The following is a 22,736-nucleotide window of genomic DNA, read 5'->3' on the forward strand; positions in this document are numbered from 1 at the left end:
TACATTTGAGACATATAAATGTATGTTATCATGCAGGTAGAGTGGGTATTCCAGCCTAGACCTGAGTATATAATAAAACAACTGTAAAAATAATTTCAACCATATAACAGAAGAGAAGAACAATCTACAAACAGATATACTCAATATAATCTTCTTTCAAAGGTATTCTAATCTAGAAGAACAAAAGATGGATACAGATAATAATACTGAGATTAATAATAAAGATCATTAGTACTTGAGTGGAATGTGATATATTCATAATGGATCTCTGGTCTCAGACTGTGGCTTCAAAAGTTCCTCCTTGTTGTTTTCATTGGCAATAAATGCTGCAGTAGTAGCCCCATTGAGTTGTGCCTGCAGAATGGCATTTTCTCCCTGCAATTTGAGAAGCTGTTGATTGGCAATAGATGTAGAAGGAACAGCCCCATTGAGCTGTGCCTGGAGAATGGCCTTTTCTGCCTGCGATTTGGTAAGCTGTTGATGGAGGTTCCAAACAATTCCAGCACACCCATAGACTGGATCTCTTTGCCTGGCTTTGGCTTCATACACCATGCTGTTCACTGCATCTGCTCTCATCTCCATTGGAATTCCTTCAAGCATTTTAATGATATTACTTGCTCCAAATACTCTGTGAGCCTCTATATATCGCTGTGGCTCATTTGGAGGAAAGAAAGGAGCCAGCACGCAGCTTTCTGTACATCTTCTTCTTAGCAGTTTGCATGATGCGCATGGAGATGATGATGATGATGATGGGTGTTCTATTTTTTCCGCCATTTTTAAAAGCTCAAAGGTCTGGTGCAACGAAATGCGTATGCCAAATAACTGTAGGTTAAAAGGAGAAAGCTTGGCGCTTTATACTCCTCCCGTTAATTACAGGAGAAATTGTAATGGAGGTCTATATTTTTATTTTATTTATGTAAAATTAAAGAAGGGCCTTTTAAAAGAGGTTAAAAACGATGGGTCATTAAAGTTAGTTACTTATCAAGGCGGGAGATTAAAAATCTTAGTAATTGTAAAATATTAGAGATAATATTATATATTTAAAAAGGTTTTGTTAGTAGAAAAATACGGTAGAGACTCAAAAATTTTAACAATATTTGAAAGTCATTTTGAGATAATTAAGAATATACATTTTTTAAAATTTAAAATGTTAAAATATTGGTAAATACCTTTCATATCTAGTATATGTGTATATGGTTAAGATTTATGTTCTCCTCACTAACCAAATTTAATTATTTAATAAATTTTTAAATATTTGAAATCAATTAAATGTAACTTATTTATTAATTTTTATATTGAAATATATCACTTATTTATTAATTATTAGATTAGAATAAACTTAATGAAAATAAATATAAAATATAAAATATACATTTTTTAACATTACAATTATTTATTTGAACAAATAGTTTGTACTTAAGACATGATGGGGGAAGCGGGAAGCGTTGCTGGAGCTAGGGTTTCGGGGGTAGCCGATGGAGGAGAAGATGCGGCGGAGGAAGGAGATGATGGAGATGGGGAGGTGGTCGATCCTGGTGGGGTTGGGGTCTTGGTGGAGGTCAACCTTTTTGCCAGTGTTGTAGACACTTTGGTGTCTTCTCTGGTCGTTGGGAGGGATATGTCCCGACTCTGCTCCCCGTTGCCCTGTTTGGCTGATGGGAGAATAATTTTCTCGTTGGTGCTTTCTGTCGTGGGCATTGTGGGCGCGACTAAGACTGTGGATGGTGTCGGGGTTCTTTGCCCTTACCTCGATGCTAGTCTTCCTTTCTGTGTTGGCAATGGTGGTCATTGGATCTGCGGGTGCTTGGATCTGGATCTGGGTCAAGCTTTCTTCTGGACCTGGTCGGCCCGTGAGGTGGAGATCCCTTTGCTGGTCCTATTGCTTCACAATAAGGTTTTGGTGGTGGCTACGGTGGCTTTGTCTGTAGTCTGTGCTCTCCTGGTTGTGCCTTGGTGTGAGGGGGATGTTTGGGATTCGGGTGGAAGTTTTGTTTTTCTGGAGTCCTTTCTCCTCGTGGGTTGTGTTTTGGCCTTTGGGAATGATCTGGTGTAGTTGGGGAACTCTGTCTGGGAGGTCCTTGCATCTTTTTGGTGTGATATTTTTGAGTTGTCTCTTGTAGATTGTGAGTGCTTTTATGGATCTATTCTTTTCAAGAGATTCTCTGGTGTTTCATTGGCTATCTTTCTTCCTTTTGTCTCTGTCTATCTTATTGAGGTGGACCACTCTTCTATAGAGGGAAAGAGTTTTGGGTAGAGTTTGGTGGGATGGCTCCTGATGGGGGTATTGGATACCTTTATGTTCAAGTTGGATGTGCTCCTGTGATTGTCTCTTTGCTGATGGGTTTCTTTCCCTCTTCTCCTTTAGAGGTGCAGACATTGGTGAAACTTATTGGCATAGAGTCCTTCTGGTACTGGCCTCTGTTTTTGTTCAAGGTTTTGGGAGCCTTTTCAAAACCCTTCTTTCCAGCTAAGCATCATGTGAATATTTGTTGGCTGTTGGTCTTTGTTTTGGGGTTATCTGCTTCATTTTCCTTGTGCTTGGTCTCTTTTCTTCCAGCTCCTATTGAGGTGGTTTCCTTTCTTATTGAGGTGGAGAGGTATCGTGCAGGAAGGCGAGTGTTGGTTAGATGTTGGGTGGTGATGAGTGCCCTCTTGCTGGTTATGTGAGCCACTTTAAAAGCCATTGTGAAGGTTCGGGAAGCCTTTCAAAATCCCCCTCTTGGCTGTTATTTTTTATTTATTTTATTGATGTCTGGTTCACGTTCTGGGAGCCTTGTAAAACCCACAAGTAGGTTGGATGCTAGTAGTTTTCAAGGGCCTATCCTAGCCACTTGCTGTTTTGGTTTTTGGTTAAGGATAGGTTTTGTTTTTGGCAACCTGAGATCTATGTTGCCGGTTAAGGGAGCCTAGGAAAACCCTTCTTTGGCGAGTTCAAAACCTAGGCTGATGGTTAGGGGAGCCGTTCAAAACCCTCTGAGTCTTGATCTTGAATGTATGGCTACCTGTTGTAGTCTAGTGCATTTGAAGGTTATGGGTGCCTGGAAAACCCATGTTGTCAGTCGAAGGTTAAGGGAGCCTTAGTAAAACCCTTATGTTTGTTTTAGAAGCTAGTCTTTTTTAGTCTCCGTTGTGGTTGGGTTGCTGGTTTTCTGATGATTATTCCTCTAGGTAGCATTGTTTTTTGGGTTCCAGATCTTGGTAAAATCTAAGGGTTTCGAGTCCCTTCAAAACCTGTTGTATGGGGTTTCAAGTCTCCTCAAAACTTGTTTATCCTTAATCAAACACATTAGAATTATTTATATTAAAAAATTATTACAATTATAAATAACTGTAATGTTGAAAAATGTATATTTTATATTTTTTGGTTTATTTTTATTAAGTTTATTCTAATGTAATGATTAATGAATAAGTGATGTATTTCAATGTAAATGTTAATAAATAATTTACATTTACTTGATTTCAATTACATGTATGTATTTATAAGGACTTAACTTGATTCTTAAGTTATCTTTTTATTTTAACTCAATTTATCCACTTACAAGGACCCGTCTTAATTATAGACAACACCTCTCTTTAGATATTGTTCTAGAAGTCAAGGTGAATAGGCTTTGGACATCAATTTATTTGCTATTATTTTTGTGTGTAGCTTCAAATTGGTGAGTATGGTTCAAATCCAAGAAAGGCTAGATTAGCTCTATGGGCACAAAACTAAAGTAGAACATTAGACATGAGTTCAATGATATAAGGATGTTCATCTAGCATCTTTTAGGGTTCTAATAAATTGGTAAATTTATCCATGATGAGTTATCAAAAGGGATATTCATCAAGATTAGAGATAAGTATTATTGTTTTTATTTCTTTAAACTTTGCGCAATTATTTTAGTAGAAATTAATCATCCCCAATTCATTAAATTTAGGATTAATTGATTGATTTTTTTTTTGCCATATATTAATTTGAAATATGATCATTTATTTTTCTTTTCATTTTGATAATTCATCCAATCTAACAACCCCATCTAGGTATTGCCCTTATGATTTTATTTATTTTTTAGATCTAAGACTAAGATTTTTTAAGATTTATATCAATGTCATCTCCCTTGCTTCATTCCTTCATTCATGTTGTAGTGCCCCTCCCCAATTTATATTGTCTTTTGTACATCAAATGAATATATTAATTTGGCTTAGTCTACTTTATGATGATTTGATGGTATCATGTTATGTACTAACCCTATTTCTTGATTGCATTGGATATGTTGATGGATCTATATTTGATCTTTATTCATGATGGATCATATTGCTTATGGGATTTTTCTTGACATTATAATTACGCTAACCCTACTCTATGATTATGATGACTATGTTGATGCTACGATGTTTGTGATTGTCTTCTAGTGTCTTCGTGATTAGAGACAATGTCATACCACTCATTGCAAGCACGATATGGCGTTGTGATTCTCTATCATTTTCTTGATCATTGATGATGTATATGCATTATATATATGTTGTATTGTGTTTAGTGGTGGATGCAAGATTGCAGGTACCAGACATCGACTCCACCTGGTCTCACAAGTCTGAGCGTGTCTTTATCCCCATGGCAAGTTGTTGGAGATGACATGTGTTTCCCTCTCATTCTCTACACTTAAGTTGACACCCTTTTCAATTAGTGTATTAACTTGAGTCGTTGGTCTGCATCATGTGGTATGTTGTTCAACCCTATGTCAAGTTGCCTTGTGAGTTTGTGATTCTTTATTAATTAATAATTAAGCTATATAGTTTATAAATATCAAATTAAATCAATGGATGACATTAATATCTAATATTAGTGTGTGATTATTATTATTATTGAAAAATTATTACTCATTAATGTTTATTTTATGGATTTATATTTTATTGGTTATTTGGAATTGTGGAAATTAATTAATCGATTACTACATATAGCCATTGGTGTAAATCATTAAATAATGGTTAGTACAAATACAATATATTTATACATATTTATTTTCTAGGAGTTTATAATTAATTAATAATTAATTGGTGGAATTATATTAGTTGAGTATTTATGCTTATTAGTACATACATTTGTTTATTATTTATTTGATTATTTTATATGTATGTGGGAGATATTTATAGTATTGAGTTTAACTTATATTGGCTAGAGCATTTATATGTATCTGTACATTTAATTACTTATTTATTGTTTATCTATTCATTTATTTTTGGCTCATCTATTTATTGGTTATTTATTATTTATTTTTATTGGTTTTGATTTATTATTTGAGCTTTTGATTTATTGGATTATTTATTTATTGTTTAATTACTAGATGGGCATTTATGTCTGTCTGTACACTTATTTATTTTATTTATTTATTTTTTGATTGGTAAAAGGCCGAAGCCAAAGAAATTTTATTAATTAAAAATAATAATTATAACTCTATTCAGTGTGGGCACCGATAGGAAAGAATGGAGGGAAGAAAACGTCCGGTCTCGCCCAGATCCATTAAAGGATCAGAATCTAATGTTACAAATAGCTGATACAATATACATGAAACCCTGGGTGATTCACATCCAGGTTAAGCTATTTGACAGAAGAAATCATCTGAGGTTTCCCATGCACTGAAATTCGACCCTTTCCTGATAACGAAGTCTCGATAATGCAACCCCAAAGACAACTCTAACCTTTATTCCTTAGTTCTTATCTTGCAAAAAATTGGTACAAGTCATTCCATTGATCTGCAAAGGACCTTAACACACCTAAAGGCCAAGATCGATGTCAGAATGTCTAAAACATAATGTAGCATGAATGAAATAAACAACATCAAGAAACTTCCTATTTGATTAATGATGTCCCATTTCCCTCAAAGGGTAAAGCACCCTACAAAAAACCTTCGGACATACCCTACATCCGATCACTTTAAGAGATGTTAGCCCAAAAATATGATGCCAAGCCTATACCCGTGTAGCAACAATAACCACAGAGCTATAAGAATTGAAAAGAACTTCAAATCCAAAACCCTTCCTGTATCATAGAATAGTTCTAGTATCCTAGCACTATTCTGGGGGATGGGGAGTAATTCGGTTAAAGAAGGGCTTTGCAAGGCTTATCATGAAAATCCACCAGGCTAATCCTACAACAAGCATATTTATGAGAAGTTAGCCCAGAAAACCTCACAACAAGTAGAGACAAACCTTCACAATAAATCTGCAACATCCTTAGAGACTATATGAGATGTTAAAAAGCTCATGTCATGCAAAGCTAAAGACCTAGCACCGATTTAAAGGAAGAAGCTCACATAATCTCCATAGAAGCTTACAGTAGCAAATAAGGACAATCATCTTACTGAATCATTTGATAACTTTTGAAAGAAAGCAAGGCCAAGCTATACTTGGATAAAACCAGACATAAACTACAATACAATCATATAAGAAATTTAACTAATACAACCCCATCTTTTGAAATACTATATATATGTTTAATACAAAATGAAATTAAATTTAAATTTTAACAACTTGTTAAAAGCTTGGAATGAGGAAAAACGAGCTATCAGACATCAAGGCCACCAATTTATCTAGGATAAGAAAATTATTATGAGAAAAAATCGATAAACTATATCACAACTATATTCAAAAAACTAAGTCCAACTTTCGAAGGAATGACCCAGCTAAAGGAAAGGAAGCAGTACTATAGTTTAGAGCAAAATAACTTCCTTAACAGCCATATGTTTGAAAAAAGTATTAACTAGTGTAGGACGAAAGAAACCTATAAGCACTTAAGAGACTAAAGAAGGCGAGGATATTGAAACAAGATGAGCTCCTCTAACCAGCCTGACCTTTCCCAACCTACTCCTATAGGGCCTTTTTTCTAGAGCTGGCTGGTAAATTGGTAGGGGGAAAGCAGGGGAAGGAGGAATTGCCACATCATTCGGAACCACTTCGATATTCTCAGCTTCTAGATAGATTGCAAACCATCTGTTGCATGTCAGTTTCTTAGCCTGCAATAGCCATTTAAGGAAGAAGAAATTCCTCTGCCTAATGGGGTTGTAGGCTTCATAAGCTACAGGGTCTCTATTGACAAAATTGGTTATCTCAGCACCAGATTATTCATCCTGATGAGAATATCATAGTCATGAGGCTTCGGGGCAGTGAGCTCTTCATCGATATTGACCACCACCCTCTCCAATTCACCAAGCAGTTCCTTCTTGAAGACCTTTTTACAGATTTTCATAACCACATTCTTGTCTATCTCAAAATGCATAGCCACTGCTAGGAACATTGCGACAATGTTTGAATTGGCTCTAGTGCAGTCTTCATTCATAATATAGTCATTCCCAAGGGTTTCAAAACCACTCTGATGACTAGAGGGTTCAGATGGACCGGGATGCCTTTCAATCTCTCCTCCTTGACTTCTCCTATAAAAGCCATTTGCCGCTTGAGCCCTATAAGTCTTAGCGGCATATCCGTCAGAGTTATTTGAAAAACTTATAAGTTGAAACCCAGACAAAACAAACTTGAATAGAGCTAGAGTTAAATGTATCAATAAATACAACTCATCTTACCATAGAGGGATGGTAGATACTGATGGGTGACAGAGATCGGAGGGCCAAGATATGATGAAAGTAATCTCCACGATCACGGTAATTATTACCGCCACCTTTACACGAACGAACTAATAAGCAATTGCCTGCAAAATGCAGAAAGGGGGTCACATCAACATCATAAGAATTCCATCCAGTTGGTACTAATCGAGGGGAGTTACTGACAAGAGATATCTTAAAAAAGGAATCGGCTACCTCTAAAAAATGGCTAAAAGCCATAGGTAAATATGATCTAAATCATTGCTAAAATTAGAATAATAATGTTGATAAAGCTAATTCTTAACACACCAAAATCTCTTATTTCTATTAGTATACACTATATCGATATGAATATTAATACATATACATCCATGCATATATATATATATATATATATATATACATATATATATATATATATATATATATGTATATATATATATATATGTATATATATATATATATATATATATGTATATATATATATATATATATATATATGTATATATATATATATATATAATTGTATACATGCATGTCTATATATATGCATATCCATATATAGATATGCATACTAATAGAAATAAAATCTTATAAAGCTCTTAGAGGTGATCTTAAGGAGATGAATGAAATTAAGCTATCCACTAAAAGACCAGAGAGCCAGAAAATAAAAACTAAGAGCTCAGAGATAGGCTTACTAAATTCTTCACTCTCGGGTTAGCCCCTCCTCACTAATGAACCGCTCATTAGCTCCAGCATTAGCTAGTTCATCCACTCTAGAGTTTATAGAATTATGATGAAGATAAAGCTAACTTTTAAAGCACTATAATCTCTTATTCCTATTAGTATATACAATATCTATATGAATATTAATACATTTACAACCATATATACAACCATATATATATATATATATATATATATATATATATATATATATATATATATTTATTGTATATATGCATATCCATATATACATATGCATACTAATAGAAATAATAGCTTGAAAGGCTCTTAGAGATGATCTTAAGAAAATGAATGAAATTAAGCTTCCCACTAAAAGACCAGAGAGCCATAAAATAAAAATTGAGAGCTCAAAGACATGCTAACTAAATTATTCGATCACGAGTTAAAGCCCCGACTAACTAATGAACTACCCATCAACTCCAGCATTAGCTAATTCATATGCTCTGGAGTTTCCTTCTTTGTAAATATGGTTGAAGGTCATTTTCTTGAAATCATTAAGGAGACCAACAACTCTAGATAAGAGCACATTCAGCTTCTAGTCAGACATAGAACCTTTCCCAAGGCCATTGATAATAATGGCGGAGTCTCCTTCAATGGCCAGTTTTTAGATACCTCTATTTTGACAAAGAAGGAGACCTTCAATTAGGGCTAATATTTCATCCTTGATGTTGGATTCAAACCCAGTGGGTTTTTCCATCCTAGTCAATTCCCTCCCATCCTCACCATACAGACAACATCCAATGCCTGCAGGACCTGGATTCCCACGGGAAGCACCATCAAAGTTTAATTTAACCCAACCCTTTTTAGGGGCTTTCCACTTGCAAGCCTTTCTCAGCTCCTGATTGTTAGAATTACCAATTCCAATAAAGGGAGGGATCCTCAAACCAAACCACCTCCCCCTCATCTTCTCATCCCACTAGGTCATCTCTGAGAGATTACTAGGAAATTTAGAGGTTCTACTATTTAAAGTCTCCACTATTGAGGCTTCTATTTTATTCACAAGAAGGGTCCACTCCATCTTCTACTCCTTGAAGAGCCTCCTATTGCATTCCTTCCAGAGTTCCAAGATAACCAAAGAGGGGGCTAGGTTCCAAAGTCCCCCATAAAGGGAATTCTTAAAAAGGATTGGCCATGCCTGAAACATCCCAAGGATGGTATTGGGAAAGGCAAAGGACCACCCTAATTTGTTGCACAACCACAACCAACACTTAGAGACACAATTGCAATTGAGAAGGATGTGGTCTTTGTCTTCTTCAGCCTCTTCGTACAAGGGACATCTGCTAGGGCCTGCATAGCTCATCTTTCTAAATCTATCTGTTGTTAAAATATTATTTTGGAGATCTAACCATGAGAACAATCCTACCTTTGGTAGACACATCTTGTCCTAGACTAAAGTTGCGGGGATAGAGGTGGGAGAGGAAAGTTGTTGACTTAGGAGGAGGTTATAACCATCTTTTGAGGTATACTCTCCTGATTTCAACCCATCCCAGACAAGAGAATTTGACCCTAAGTTGAAGGTGACCCTCCTATTCTTAAGGATGTCTTGAAGCAATAATTTCTCCCCAATGTTAGAGTAATCGGGTCTTTACTTGATTAATTAAATGACATTTGTTTAATTAATTAAGTTCCCCTTTATCTCTTTTACACTTAAGCTAACATTAGGTGCATAATAATTAATTCTTTTATTAATTATTATGTGCAAGCCTAGGGTTTTTCCTTTTAGGGTTTCTTGACCTATTAGAGGCTAATTCTTTTCTTTATATCATTAATCCTATACACATTTTTGTGAATATAGAGCTCTCATCTTTTTGAACATTTTCTTGTGTATTTTATTTTTTCTCTGCTGCTTCCTTGCTATAGGAGTTGAGAAAATACAACACCACAGGAGCCCAAATAATCTCTGCAAGTTGAAAAACCTGTTACAAGGAGAAGCAATGAAGAAAATCACAGAAGGAAAGAATACACAGGAAAAATATGCTCCAAAAGATGAGAGCTCAATAATCTCCAAAATGTATTGTCAATAATAATCCTTCTTCATACAATGAAAAAAAAGAACTCAACCTTTAATAGGTCAAGAAACCCTAAAAGGGAAAACCTAGGTTTGCACATAATAATTAATTAAAATAATTAATTATATGCACCTAATGTTAGCTTAAGTGTAAAAGAGATAAAGGGAACTTAAATAATTAAACAAACAATGTTTAATTAATCAAGTAAATACACAAATACTCTAACACCCCCCCTTAAGCTAGACTTAGGGAGAAGCTAAAACCTAGAACAACTACTGAAAGCAATAAAGATGGGTCCCGGCAACAAGGCCTGATCAGGTACCCAAATACAATGAAATCTCTATGAACTGGAGAAATAGAGAAAACCACGTGGGAACAAAACTCTACTCCAAAAAGAGATGAAAAAGAATACCACTGAAGCATGAAGAACCTGCAAACTCTGTTGAAGAATAACTGCTGATCTGAAGAACCTCCACTGAAATAGAACATGACCAGGTAGAGAAGACTGTAATTTGCATGAGTGCCCTCAAATGACACTACTCGAATCAGGAGGCAAACAAGGCAAAAACAACTGAAATCGAAGATACAGATGGCATGAGAAACCAAAGCCTGAAGAGCTAATCAATCGAACCACAAAAGCAATAGAACCAACAGGATAAACCTCCCCATAATGCGGAAGTGGGAGAGGGACAGGAACACTGAAAAGGACAGCCAAAAACAACTGCATGATGAAAAACTAAGAACATCAAAGGTGCTGAGACACATCATCATGAGGCGAATGTCGTGGAAGGAACACTCACTAGACAAAGGAAGATGGCAAACAACAGGCAAACATCAACCCCCTCATTGCACTTGATCAATAATGCATGTACAACAAGACACAAGATATGCAAGATTCCAAGTAAACAATGCATGATGGCACTTTATCTCAATGCGTTTGCATAAATACAAGCTACAATGATAAGAAGACTGGAAATAGAAACGTGAACCAAAATAGAGACATCCTACTCAGAGAAGAGATCCCAGGACCTAAAACAACCACGATATCCACCAGAGTGTTGAAAAGCAAAAAAATTAATAAAATATGAAGAACATACAAAACACGGGAAAAATATTCTCAAAATATGAGAGCTCCAATTCACCAAAAAAGTATTGTGAAAAGATAATACAATGAAAAGAAAAATTAACCTCTAATAGGTCAAGAAAAATATGTTCCAAAAGATGAGAGCTCAATAATCTCCAAAATGTATTGTCAATAATAATCCTTCTTCATACAATGAAAAGAAAGAACTCAACCTTTAATAGGTCAAGAAACCCTAAAAGGGAAAACCTAGGTTTGCACATAATAATTAATTAAAATAATTAATTATATGCACCTAATGTTATCTTAAGTGTAAAAGAGATAAAGGGAACTTAAATAATTAAACAAACAATGTTTAATTAATCAAGTAAATACCTGAATACTCTAACACTTGCTTCTCCTTGTAGCAGGTTTATTCAGCTTGCAGAGATCATTTGGGATCTTGTGGTGTTGTATTTCTCAACTCTCACATGGTATCAGAGCTTCAGATCTGCAACTACTTGTTCTTGTTTTGAGTTTTTTGCATTGGAAGCAGATCGAGGGTTTTTCAGAAGTTTTTTTCTTCACCTAGGGATAGGCCTTTTTATCTGAGCACTTTGGGCCTAAATGGACCTCACCATCATACTCAAAAGGCCCAAAAACCCCTATGGTCATATAAAACTTGACCACTTTTGACTCCTGAGCCTCTGGGGGTATTTTTTTGTTCTGTACTAGGCCGTACGACCCTAACATGTAGTTCGAGAAATTTTTTATTTTATTTTTTAAAATTTTCCTTTTTATGGTACGCAGGCCAAAATTTGATTTTTTGAAAAAAAAGAAAAAAAGAAAAAATCAAATAAAAAAAACCTTTTAAAAAAAAAAAAGCTTTGGCAAGTTTTTTTTCCAAAAATAAAACAACTTTTTTTGGGGGGGTTTCCCCACGGTACGCAGGGTACCGTGGAGCCCTATGGTCCTGTCGCTGGCCCGCCGGCCCTGTCCGACTAGGCCCCACCGACCCTCACCATCATCGGCCTCTCCTGACACCCGTCGTCGCCGGCCTCTCCTGGCCTCACCAACCCCTGCCGTCGTCGGCCTCCACTGGCCCCTCTGGTCGCCTATCGACGCTTCCTGGCCCCGTGGCCTCCATCTGCTAGTGCTGTCTGGCCCCACGTCCTCCACCCACTAACACTTCCCAGTCCCACCGGTCGCGCACCGCCTTTTCCCGCCTGATCGCCTCTACTCCGCCCGCAGTCGCCTTTGCCCACCCGGCAGCCTCTGCCCGCTCGACCACCTCCACTATCGCCTGACCACCACTGGAGTGCCACCCCCGGGCCACCTCCGCCCAACCCTGCCACTAGACAGCCTCCCTTTTGCCTTTTTAAGGGGGGGGGGGGTGGTTTTTTTGTCTTAACTTGGGTAAACAGAGTCATTGTTTTGAAAACGAATAGGCGTCGGAAAGCTAGTTCTGAGCCGGGCCTTGTAGTGTTGGAATTTTTTTCCAGTTTTTCTGTTTGACTATACTTTTTCCAGTCAAAGTAGGGTCTCTTTTCTGCACTTCCGGGGCCGTAGAATGAGCATTCAAACTTCGTTTTTCGAAAACTTTATATTGTTGGAAAACTTGTTATGTGTACTTTCCAGCCATATTAGTTTTCTTTCCAGATTCTGCTCCAGGTATAATTTATTTATATTTTTTCTTTTCAGCATGCTTGTGAATATCTTGGATGTTTCAAGTCCTGGGATCTCTTTCTTTGAGTAGGATGTCTTGATTTTGACTGTTCTTTCCATTTCCAGTCTTCTTATCATTGTAGCTTTTTATTTATGCAAATGCACTGAGATAAAGTGCCATCATGCATTGTTTACTTGGGATCTTGCACATCTTGTGCCTTATTGTACATGCACTACTTATAAAGTTCCATGGGGGGGTTGATGTTTGCCTTTGTTTTCCATCTAACTTTGTCCAGTGAGTGTTCCTTCCATGACATTCGCCTCATGATGTGTGTCAAGTGAGTGTTCCTTCCACGACACTATATACTTTCTCAGCATCTTTGATGTTCCTGGTTCTTTGTCATACAATTCTTGTTGGTCGTTCTTTTCAATGTTCATATCCTCTCCCTTTTCAGCATTATGGGGAGGTTTGTCTTATTGGTTCTAATGCTTCCTTGGTTTGATTGATCAGCTCTTCAAGCTTTGGTTTCTTATGCCATCTATATCTTCGAGTTTAGTTGTTTGCCTTTGTTTGCCATCTGATTCGAGTAGTTTCATTTGAGGGCACTCATGCAGATTACAGTCTTCTCTACCTGATCATGTTCTATTTTAGTGGAGGTTCTTCAAATCAACAGTTACTCTTCAATAGTGTTTGCATCTATTTCATGCTTCAGTGGTGTTCTTCTTCCTTTTCCTTTTGTTTTTGGAGTGAAGTTTTTTCCCATATGGTTTTCTCTATTTCTTCGGTTCATAGATATTTGGTTGTATTTGGGTACCTGATCGGGCCTTGTTACCGGGACCCATCTTTCCTGCTTTCAGTAGTTGTTCTAGGTTTTATCTTCTCCCTAAGTCTAGCTTAAGGGGAGGGTGTTAGAGTAATCAGATCTTTACTTGATTAATTAAATGACATTTTTTTAATTAATTAAGTTTCCCTTTATCTCTTTTACACTTAAGCTAACATTAGGTGCATAATAATTAATTCTTTTATTAATTATTATGTGCAAGCCTATGGTTTTTCCTTTTAGGATTTCCTGGCGTATTAGGGGTTAATTCTTTTCTTTGTATCATTAATTCTATTACACATTTTTGTGAATATAGAGCTCTCATCTTTTTGAGCATTTTCCTGTGTATTTTTTTTTTCTCTGTCGCTTCCTTGCTTCTCCTTGTAACAAGTTTATTCAGCTTGCAGAGATCATTTGGGCTCTTGTGGTGTTGTATTTCTCAACTCTCACACCCGACAGGGATGTTTACCTATTCAAGGGATCTCCAAGACCAACCCTTAGCTAAGTCCCCCTCAGAAGGTGTGATGTAGTCCTTGACATACCTACCCCACATAGATTCAAGCACTACCCTTGACGACTCCAGGTTAACTTCTTGCTGAAGGACTAGAAAACCTCCCCAAGAGTTCGACCAGAAGAGGGCTTTATCTCCCTTTCCTAGATTCCATGATAATTTGTCTAAGATGATTTTCCTACAGTCCAGCATAAAGTTCCATATACACGAGCCTCCCAGATGGGAGGAATCCCTGAAGAGGCTCATATGATCCCTACCTCAGAGATATTTATGATAGAGGATTTGGGCCCACTTAAGATGAGGAGATCTAAACATTCTCCATTATAATTTGGCCCCTAACACCCTGCACTAGACCTTAATGTCCTTAATCCCAATACCCCCTGCCAACTTAGGCCTACAAATCTTGTCCCAAGCCATTAGGGAGATTCATTTCTTCTCTTCTACCCCTTGCCAAAAGAAAGATCTTAGATGTCTGTTTAGTATTTCCTTTTTGGACTGGAGCAAGCTGAAACATGAAAGCTGGTAGATAGGCATAGCAACCAGAACTAATTTAACCAGAGTAGCTCTGCCTATAGAGGATAGCCACTTACCCTTCTAGGTTGCTACCCTACTTTTAATCTTTTCTACTACTTCATCCCTTAGATTAGATGAACCAGAGCCCTTATCTAAGGGAAAGCCTAGATACTTATAGGGAAGGCTTCCTAGATTCAAATTCTGAATGCCACAGATCTCTTTTTGTATACTTAGTTTAGTGTTAAAAAAAAAGACGTCCAATTTATCCGAATTGATTTCCTGACCTAAAGCCATAGAGTAAGAGTCCAAGATTTGCTTAAAAGCCTAAGCCTCACCTAGATTGCTAAGCCCATATAACATAGTGTCATCCACAAATTGTTGATGCGTTCTAGGGTCAAGGTTGCTAGTGATTCTAATTCCCGACACCTGACTATTCTCCCTAGCCCTAGAAATCGATCTCCCCAAGGATTCAACCATAATGATGAAGAGAAAAGGGGATAGAGGATCTCCCTACCTCAAGCCTCTAGAGGAACTAAAGAATCCTTCAGGAGTACCATTAACCAATACTGAGAATTTAGGAATAGAGATACATTCAAAAATTGAATTAATCCAGACAGGGGGGAATCCAAAAGCTTCTAAGCATCTACATAGAAATATCCAATTCACCTTGTCATATGCTTTCCTAATGTCAAGCTTTAAGAGCATACTAGGATTGCCATTCTTCTAGACAGAGTGGATAGCCTCCTGAGCTATAATAACCCCATCATAAATAGATATTCCAGAAACAAAACCTGCCTGTTCCTCACTAATCAATAGAGGAAGGAATTTCTAAAGCTTATTAGCTAGAGTTTTTAAAAAAAAATTATAGATAGTATTGCACAAGGCAATGGGTCGAAACTCATCAAAACGCTCAGGTTTATCCTTTTTAGGGATAAGAGCCAAAAAAGTATTGTTAATTTCTTTGACGATATTACCTGAGTTCCTCATTCCTTCCAGAGCTATCGTAACTTCCACACCTAAGAAGGACCAACATTTTTGAAAGAAGCTAGTCGAAAAGCCATCCGGCCCAGGGGATTTATCTGGGCTCATTTGCATAAGAGTTGCTTCTACTTTTGCTAAAGAAAATTTAGCAGTAAGAGAATCAATTTGGTCCTTACTCAGAAGCTTTGAGATACACTTGATAAACTTGTCTTGGATAGAGCCATGAGCGTTCCAGTCAAAATTGAGGATAAGAGAAAAGAAATCTACATCCTCTGTCGCAATGGATTTAGGATTATCCACCTCAAGGTCATCACTTAACTTAATCTTGGAGATACGATTTATGACTCTTCTCATCCTCACACTATTGTGGAAGAATTTGGTATTCTCATCACCCTCTTCTAACCATGTCTCTCTAGATTTTTGTTTCCAGAATACTTCTTCTTTGGCAAGAATTGATTCATGATCGGCAAGGAGTTTCTTTTCTCTGAGAAACAGGGTTTCATCCATCCCATGTCTCAACACTTTCTCATTAACTTCTGCCAGCTCAGATTCCACTTGGGCTTTATTGTCAAAAATATTTCCAAAGTGTTCTTTATTCCAATGAATGAGATTATCCTTAATAATCTTAAGTTTCTTAACAATATTAAACATCCTAGACCCTGAGACCTTGGCCGCATTCCACCACTCCTTTAGAATCTCGAGGATGTTATCATCTTTCAACCACATACTCTCTAATTTAAACAGGCATCGTTTTGGACCAACCTCACCCTAAATGACAAGTTGAATAGGAAAGTGATCCAATCCTGAGAAAGGTAGAATAGAGGCATCCAAGGTATAGGGAAAGTTGATGAGACTTCCTAAAACAAAGAATCTATCTAGTTTCTCTGTAATATTACTAAACCCTAACCTACAATTGTTCTAGGTAAAGTCTCCCTTAACCATATTAATCTCACTCATACCACTACGATGGATCCAATCTGCAAAGTCAGAAGAAGCACGAGCATTTATACCTAAGCCTCCTTGCTTCTCATGCTGATGCAAAATTGCATTAAAGCCCCCACCTAAGATACATATCTGATTAAGGGTGTTTGTGAAATTCTCAATTTCCTCCCATACTCTTTTTTAATCCTCATTAAGGATAGGCCCATACATGTTAATAATGACAAAAACTAGATTGTGTTTCAGGCTAGTTACCCTCCCACTCATCCAATTATTGTGAGATTCCATTAATGAAAAAGGATACTATGTGGATCCCAAATTATAGAAAGTCTTCCAGAGGCCCCATTGGTTGGGGCCCCTATAATCTGTCTAAAGCCTAATCGCTTTCCAAAGGACAGTAAATCTTCGTTCCCTAATTTAGTCTCCTATAACAGAGCTAAATCTAGACTGAAAGAGGATAGACAACGCTTGACTAACCTCTATTTGTTAGGGGCATTTAAAGCCCTAAAATTACATGACACCAGTTTCATGGTGCCTTGGGAAGGACATTCCCCCTCCCTAGATGAAACATGTCTGTGAGTTTAACCTCACCTTCTGTTGTTCCATCATTGGCTCTTAGCTCCGATAAGGATTTTCTACCTCTCTTTTTGAAGGACTTGACACAATCCGAGGTAGATTTATCATCTGCCCAGAGTTTGATGCCTAAAGTTTCATTTTCCTTATTATGTAAGTCTAAAAAAAGTTCCTCCATGTCAGACACCACAAGGGGAGGGGAAAGGGCCAAAATTACCTTTCGAAGCATATTTTTTTGAAGATCAAGTTCGTCCTTATCAATTATTTCATCCAATAATTTATCCATGATTTCCTCAGTCACTGAGTCACATAGATAATTAATAATGTAGTTAACCTCTTCCTCTTTGCAGACTAGATCCTTCTCTTGATCAACCCTTTCCACAATATTCTCCCCTTCCTTCGGATGGGAAGACCCATTAAATTTTCTATGATCATCCAATCTTGTAGCCTGATCCGAGGAAAGAGGAAGAGATTCCATCTCCCTACCCATCCCATCTATAAACACCGGAGAAGGATCCCCCTTCTTGACATAGGGTGTCACTAGATTAGCAGGGATACCTGGCTTTTCCAATGGAGATTCCTCAAGGGGGCAAGGAGAGGAGGGGATCAGCCGATCATCCTTGCTCTGGTTTGCTATAAATTCCCCCTCTTCTATCTCCTCCAATTGCCTAGGCAACAAAGAAACTTCCCTAATCACAAACCCTCCTTGCTCCAAATTGAAACTAATGTCTACCCCAGGAATCTTGCTAGATCTAGATTGAGAAGAAGGGAATTATGGGGTCAATGCGGGAGCAGGGTCTAAGTCCATAACTCCTTTATAAAATTCTGGATAGATAAGGAAAGACAACATCCTTGATTTAATTTCAATAGGTTTTAAAGTTTTAACACTAATATCCATGTTAATTATCATTACACAGTTTGAGTATTTCCTATTCTTATCACTAAGCTCTACAAATTTACCCATGTGATTACCTATTTTCCTAATAATTTTGGTGTCCATAAGTTCTACTAGTAAGTTAGGGATTAAAACTGGTCTATCTATCTTACAAGATTTCAAATTGTTAGGGTTAAAATCTGACTGCCAATCTAAAAAACTAAAATCAAAACCTTTGAAAGTTGGAGATTTAGCTGTTAAGAATTCTTCCTTATGTCTTGAATTTCCACAATCAATATACAAAAAGCCTTTAGTCAAGATAGCTATACTTACTATCCATGTGAAGGAAGACATAAACCAGTCTGCAATAACCTCTGGCGGAATTCCGAGTCCCTTCCATCTGGCGAAAACCCCGAAATCTTTACAGGACTATTGATTCCTCTATACCAAGTTATCATTAATTTCTAAAATATTTGCCACATCTGAATTAGGGTTCCTATTTATAACTGGCTTGGCCTCTGAGGGTTTAGGGGGCATCACAACTATCTTGCCCTTGCCCTCAAAAGCCCTAGGTTGGATATCCATCGGTCTTATGTGATTATTAATACTTCTTCTTCTAACATTATTTGAGTGAGAGCTAACCTTCCTCAAGATTTTGCAACTAATAAAACCTCTTGGAGGTGGTCGACTTAGTATTTCCATGGCATCGATCATTGCAATTCACAACCCTCAGAGAATTTTTCATAGCTGCCCTACGTGACCTCCTAGGTTTCACCACTTGCCAATCCGACTGCTCCTGAGGCAGGGGAGCCCTGATCCCCAGATTGCAAACCCTGAGCGCATATTTGGTTCACTCGAAAAACCACTTCTGTTGAGCCAGGTCTGGCGCTTTCTGCAACAAAAACTGTGAAGAGAAATTCTCACGAATTATTTGTTGCATTTTCGCAGAGCTAAGAGTATATGCATAGGTATTAGTCATCTGTACACTTATTTATCTTCTTTATTGATTATTTATTTATTTATTTATTTATTATTGGATTATTTATTTATTTGCATTGTTGTTTTATTTATTTGTTATTATTTATGTACCTACCCCTTGTTATAGTTGGCCCTCTTGGGAGTTGTGATTGTGAGGATAATATTATTTAATTATTTATTTATTTACTTATATTATTTGTGGTTTTATATTTAATTGGAGCATTTGATTTTATTGCCTTTGATTTATTTTATTGGGATTTAATTTATTATTATTGTTTATTATATTGTTGTTATTACATTCTCTTGTTACTAATTGAGTAATTAAATATTATGTTTATACCTACCCTATTATTTTATTGGTTGAGTTTTGAGGGTAAGTAAATAATATTATTTTATATTCTTTCCTCAACTTTTAGTGGGGGGTTGGTATAGAATATATTTTATTGGAATATTTTGATTGGCGGATATTCTTCTATAGTTTTGAATGAGATTCTATTTATTGACTTTGTGAGCATTTTTGTGGGTGTGCTTCTAGATATCTTTCTGTGACTTTTGGATTTTAAAATTGCATGGAGGGAGAATTGCTTGGTTGGGTTGAACTTTGGAAAGCTTGTTGGTTTAGATTTTTTCTCTTTTACGAATGCATTACCATCACCCTACTTCCAAGTTGGAGAGCTTTTTCCATTCTTGCATTTTAATTTTTGAAAAGACTTGTTTTCTTCGTGATTGTTAAAAGATTGTTTGGGGAGATTTGGGAATGAATGATTATTCTATTATCAATAATTGGAGTAATACTGTGGGAAAATATTTATATATGATTTTATGAATATGTGTGTTGTATTGCCGAAAAATGGCATGTGTATGTTAATATGTTGATTATAAATTTTCCTGTGAATGCATTGTGGTAATTACTAGTTTTGTGAGGTTTATTTGTTGATGTATACCCTGTCTTGTGTCCATTTGGTTTGATTAGATCTGGAGTGGCTATGACTGTTGTAGACACCCAAAATTGTCCAGTCTAATTAAATAAATATTTTATTTATTTAATTATCTAAGCTTAATTCTTCTATTAATTAAATAAATCTTTATTTATTTAATTAATTCATTTATCCTCTTCTAGCCTTATTTCTCATTTAAATAAATACATTTATTTATTTAAATTATCCTTTTCTTAAATTAAATAAATATCTTATTTATTTAATTATCTCACTTCTTCTATTAATTAAATAAATCTTTATTTATTTAATTAATTCATTAACCTTTTCTACCCATGACACGTGTCATTCATCTCTTAATTCATACACTACCTACCCTTTCATTATTTTATTATTTCTTTTACCTACCCTCTAATCATAGTCGACCTCCTTTTACACCTCTCAATCTTATCCCTCCATTTCATATAGTGTTTTCTATATAAGGAGATGCTTCCTTCATTATCAAACCCTAATCATTCTATGCATTCTAATCATCTTTTATGCACTTGACTACACTACGATCATACTTGCAACCACATTCCATTCTTTGTTGAGCTCTTGTGCATATAAAATCTGAGAGCAAATATATCAAGCAAGATCAATGGAGATAGGAAGAATGGAGATCCAAACCCTATTAGACATGTGATGGTATAATCTTTGTGATTTCATTTGATTTGCATTGTCTTAGGTAATCTTCATATGCTATGGTGGATCTTTGTTGTTGTTAGGCTAGGGTTTTGTGGTTGAATTCATTTAGCCTTTCAATATTGTTATTATTGTTATCCATTTTCACCATATACATTTTGGCACGCCCAGTGGGACTCTTGTCCCTTTTGCATTTAACTTCCTTGTTGCAGATTTTGTATTCTGAAGTTGCAGATCCGATGTTTTCGGCAGCATTTTGATATTTTCGCATCTGCGTACTTTCAGATCGCGTTTTTGATTTTCTGGCGCGTTTGCGACATCTGGAGTCGCGTCTGTGTTATTGGCAATATTTTATTTTGCAAGTTCCAGGAAAGCGTGTCTGTGTTATAAAGTCGCGTCTGTACTGTTTTTAGCCGCGTCTGTGTCCAGAAGACGCGTCTACGTTCTGTAGTCATGTCTGTGTTGAGGGTAATCGCATCTGTGTTCAGCAGTTTCAAATTTTGGGTTTTTTTTTTAATTCATTTTTCGGATTTTGCATTTAGGGTTTCAGATCTGGTTTATTTTTGAGCTAACATTTTTTAGATCTAGCTAACAAAATTGGTGCAGCTTGTCTTGAAAGTTAAATCGTTTGGTTGAAGGCCCCTATTTTCACAAAGTCTTTTGGGTTTAAAATTTACCTAACTTGTGTGCTTGCAGGAAGGGGTGATCATTTGAAACAATCCAAACTACTAACAACTCTTTGTTGCAGATCCTTGGCAAGGGTTTTTGGATTTTTATTGTGTGCCTTGTTTTTATAGACTAGCAAACACTTCAATTGGTGCACTAAAATTGAATCATTGTCTTTTGTGTCTTGAGCAATAGGCTCTTTTTGTTTAATCTTTAGAGGGCCTGTCTTCCTGTGTGGTCATTAGGACTACTAGTGAGAAGAGAACGACCCAAGTGGTAGCGAGGAAAACCCACCTCTTCTGAACCACTATAAACAAATGTATTCATGGTGAAAACTATGAATAACGTGTGTTGATTAGTTCATACTGACACTATGTCTCCCCATAAACCCGTTTGATCAAATTTATTTGATCAATTGTAGGGTGTAACCCCTACCGGCTGGGAGCCTTCTGTATTTACAGAGCTGAAAGTGCCACATGTATGGCCACACGAGCGGATGCCCTTACTAGCACCTTTTTGTTTTAGAAGCCCAAATCCTTCTAGTTGTTGGGGCAGGAGGTCGGACCTCTGGTAGTGGCCCACACACATACGGTTCTTAGTAGAGATACAAAGTTTGCCACGGGGAGTTTTCGTGGGGACTGATGCTTGGCTGACCCGAGAAGTGAGTGCCGAGGGTGGAGCCAGTGAGGTCAAGCATCTAAGTATCCGCTCTAAATAGCGTAGCCTCGAGGGTAAAACCTCATGTGGGATCAACAACTATTGTCTTGGCTAGCCATAAGAATTGTGCTTGACTTATTTTAAACATTCAAAACATTCAAGACCAAACAGCAAAACATTGTGTCTTTTGTGTCTTCAAGTATATGCAAAACATTTTTACATCAAACAACACACTTTTCTTGGAGTCATTTTGAGTCTAGACACTTGCAAACATTGAGTCCTAATCAACATTATGTCCTCTTGTCACGAAAAAACAGTCAAACAGTCAGATTTGGTCACAACAAAATGACCTCACAGATTGGAAAAAATAGCACAAATTTTACAGAAACGCGTCTGTGTCGGACATAATAGCATCTGTGTTTTATAGCTGCATCTGTGAAGGGCATAATCGCGTCTATGTTCACAGAATCAACATTACACTTTGCAAAAAAAAACTCAGAAACGCAGAGCCGCGTCTGCGTCAGGAAACCACGTCTGTGTCCAGAATTGAAA

At 36.7% G+C, this 22,736-nt stretch overlaps 1 protein-coding gene across 1 annotated transcript; it reads right to left on the minus strand.

The window, feature by feature from the left end:
- Positions 1 to 255: 255 nt before the first annotated feature.
- On the minus strand, positions 256 to 774 carry LOC131035926 (LOB domain-containing protein 24-like). Its single transcript, XM_057967698.2, has one exon. The coding sequence runs from the start codon at positions 772 to 774 to the stop codon at positions 256 to 258; it is 519 nt and encodes a 172-aa protein (XP_057823681.2).
- Positions 775 to 22,736: the final 21,962 nt, after the last annotated feature.

The sequence above is a fragment of the Cryptomeria japonica genome, chromosome 3 (genome assembly GCF_030272615.1).
Source record: "Cryptomeria japonica chromosome 3, Sugi_1.0, whole genome shotgun sequence".
Classification (NCBI taxonomy): domain Eukaryota; kingdom Viridiplantae; phylum Streptophyta; class Pinopsida; order Cupressales; family Cupressaceae; genus Cryptomeria; species Cryptomeria japonica.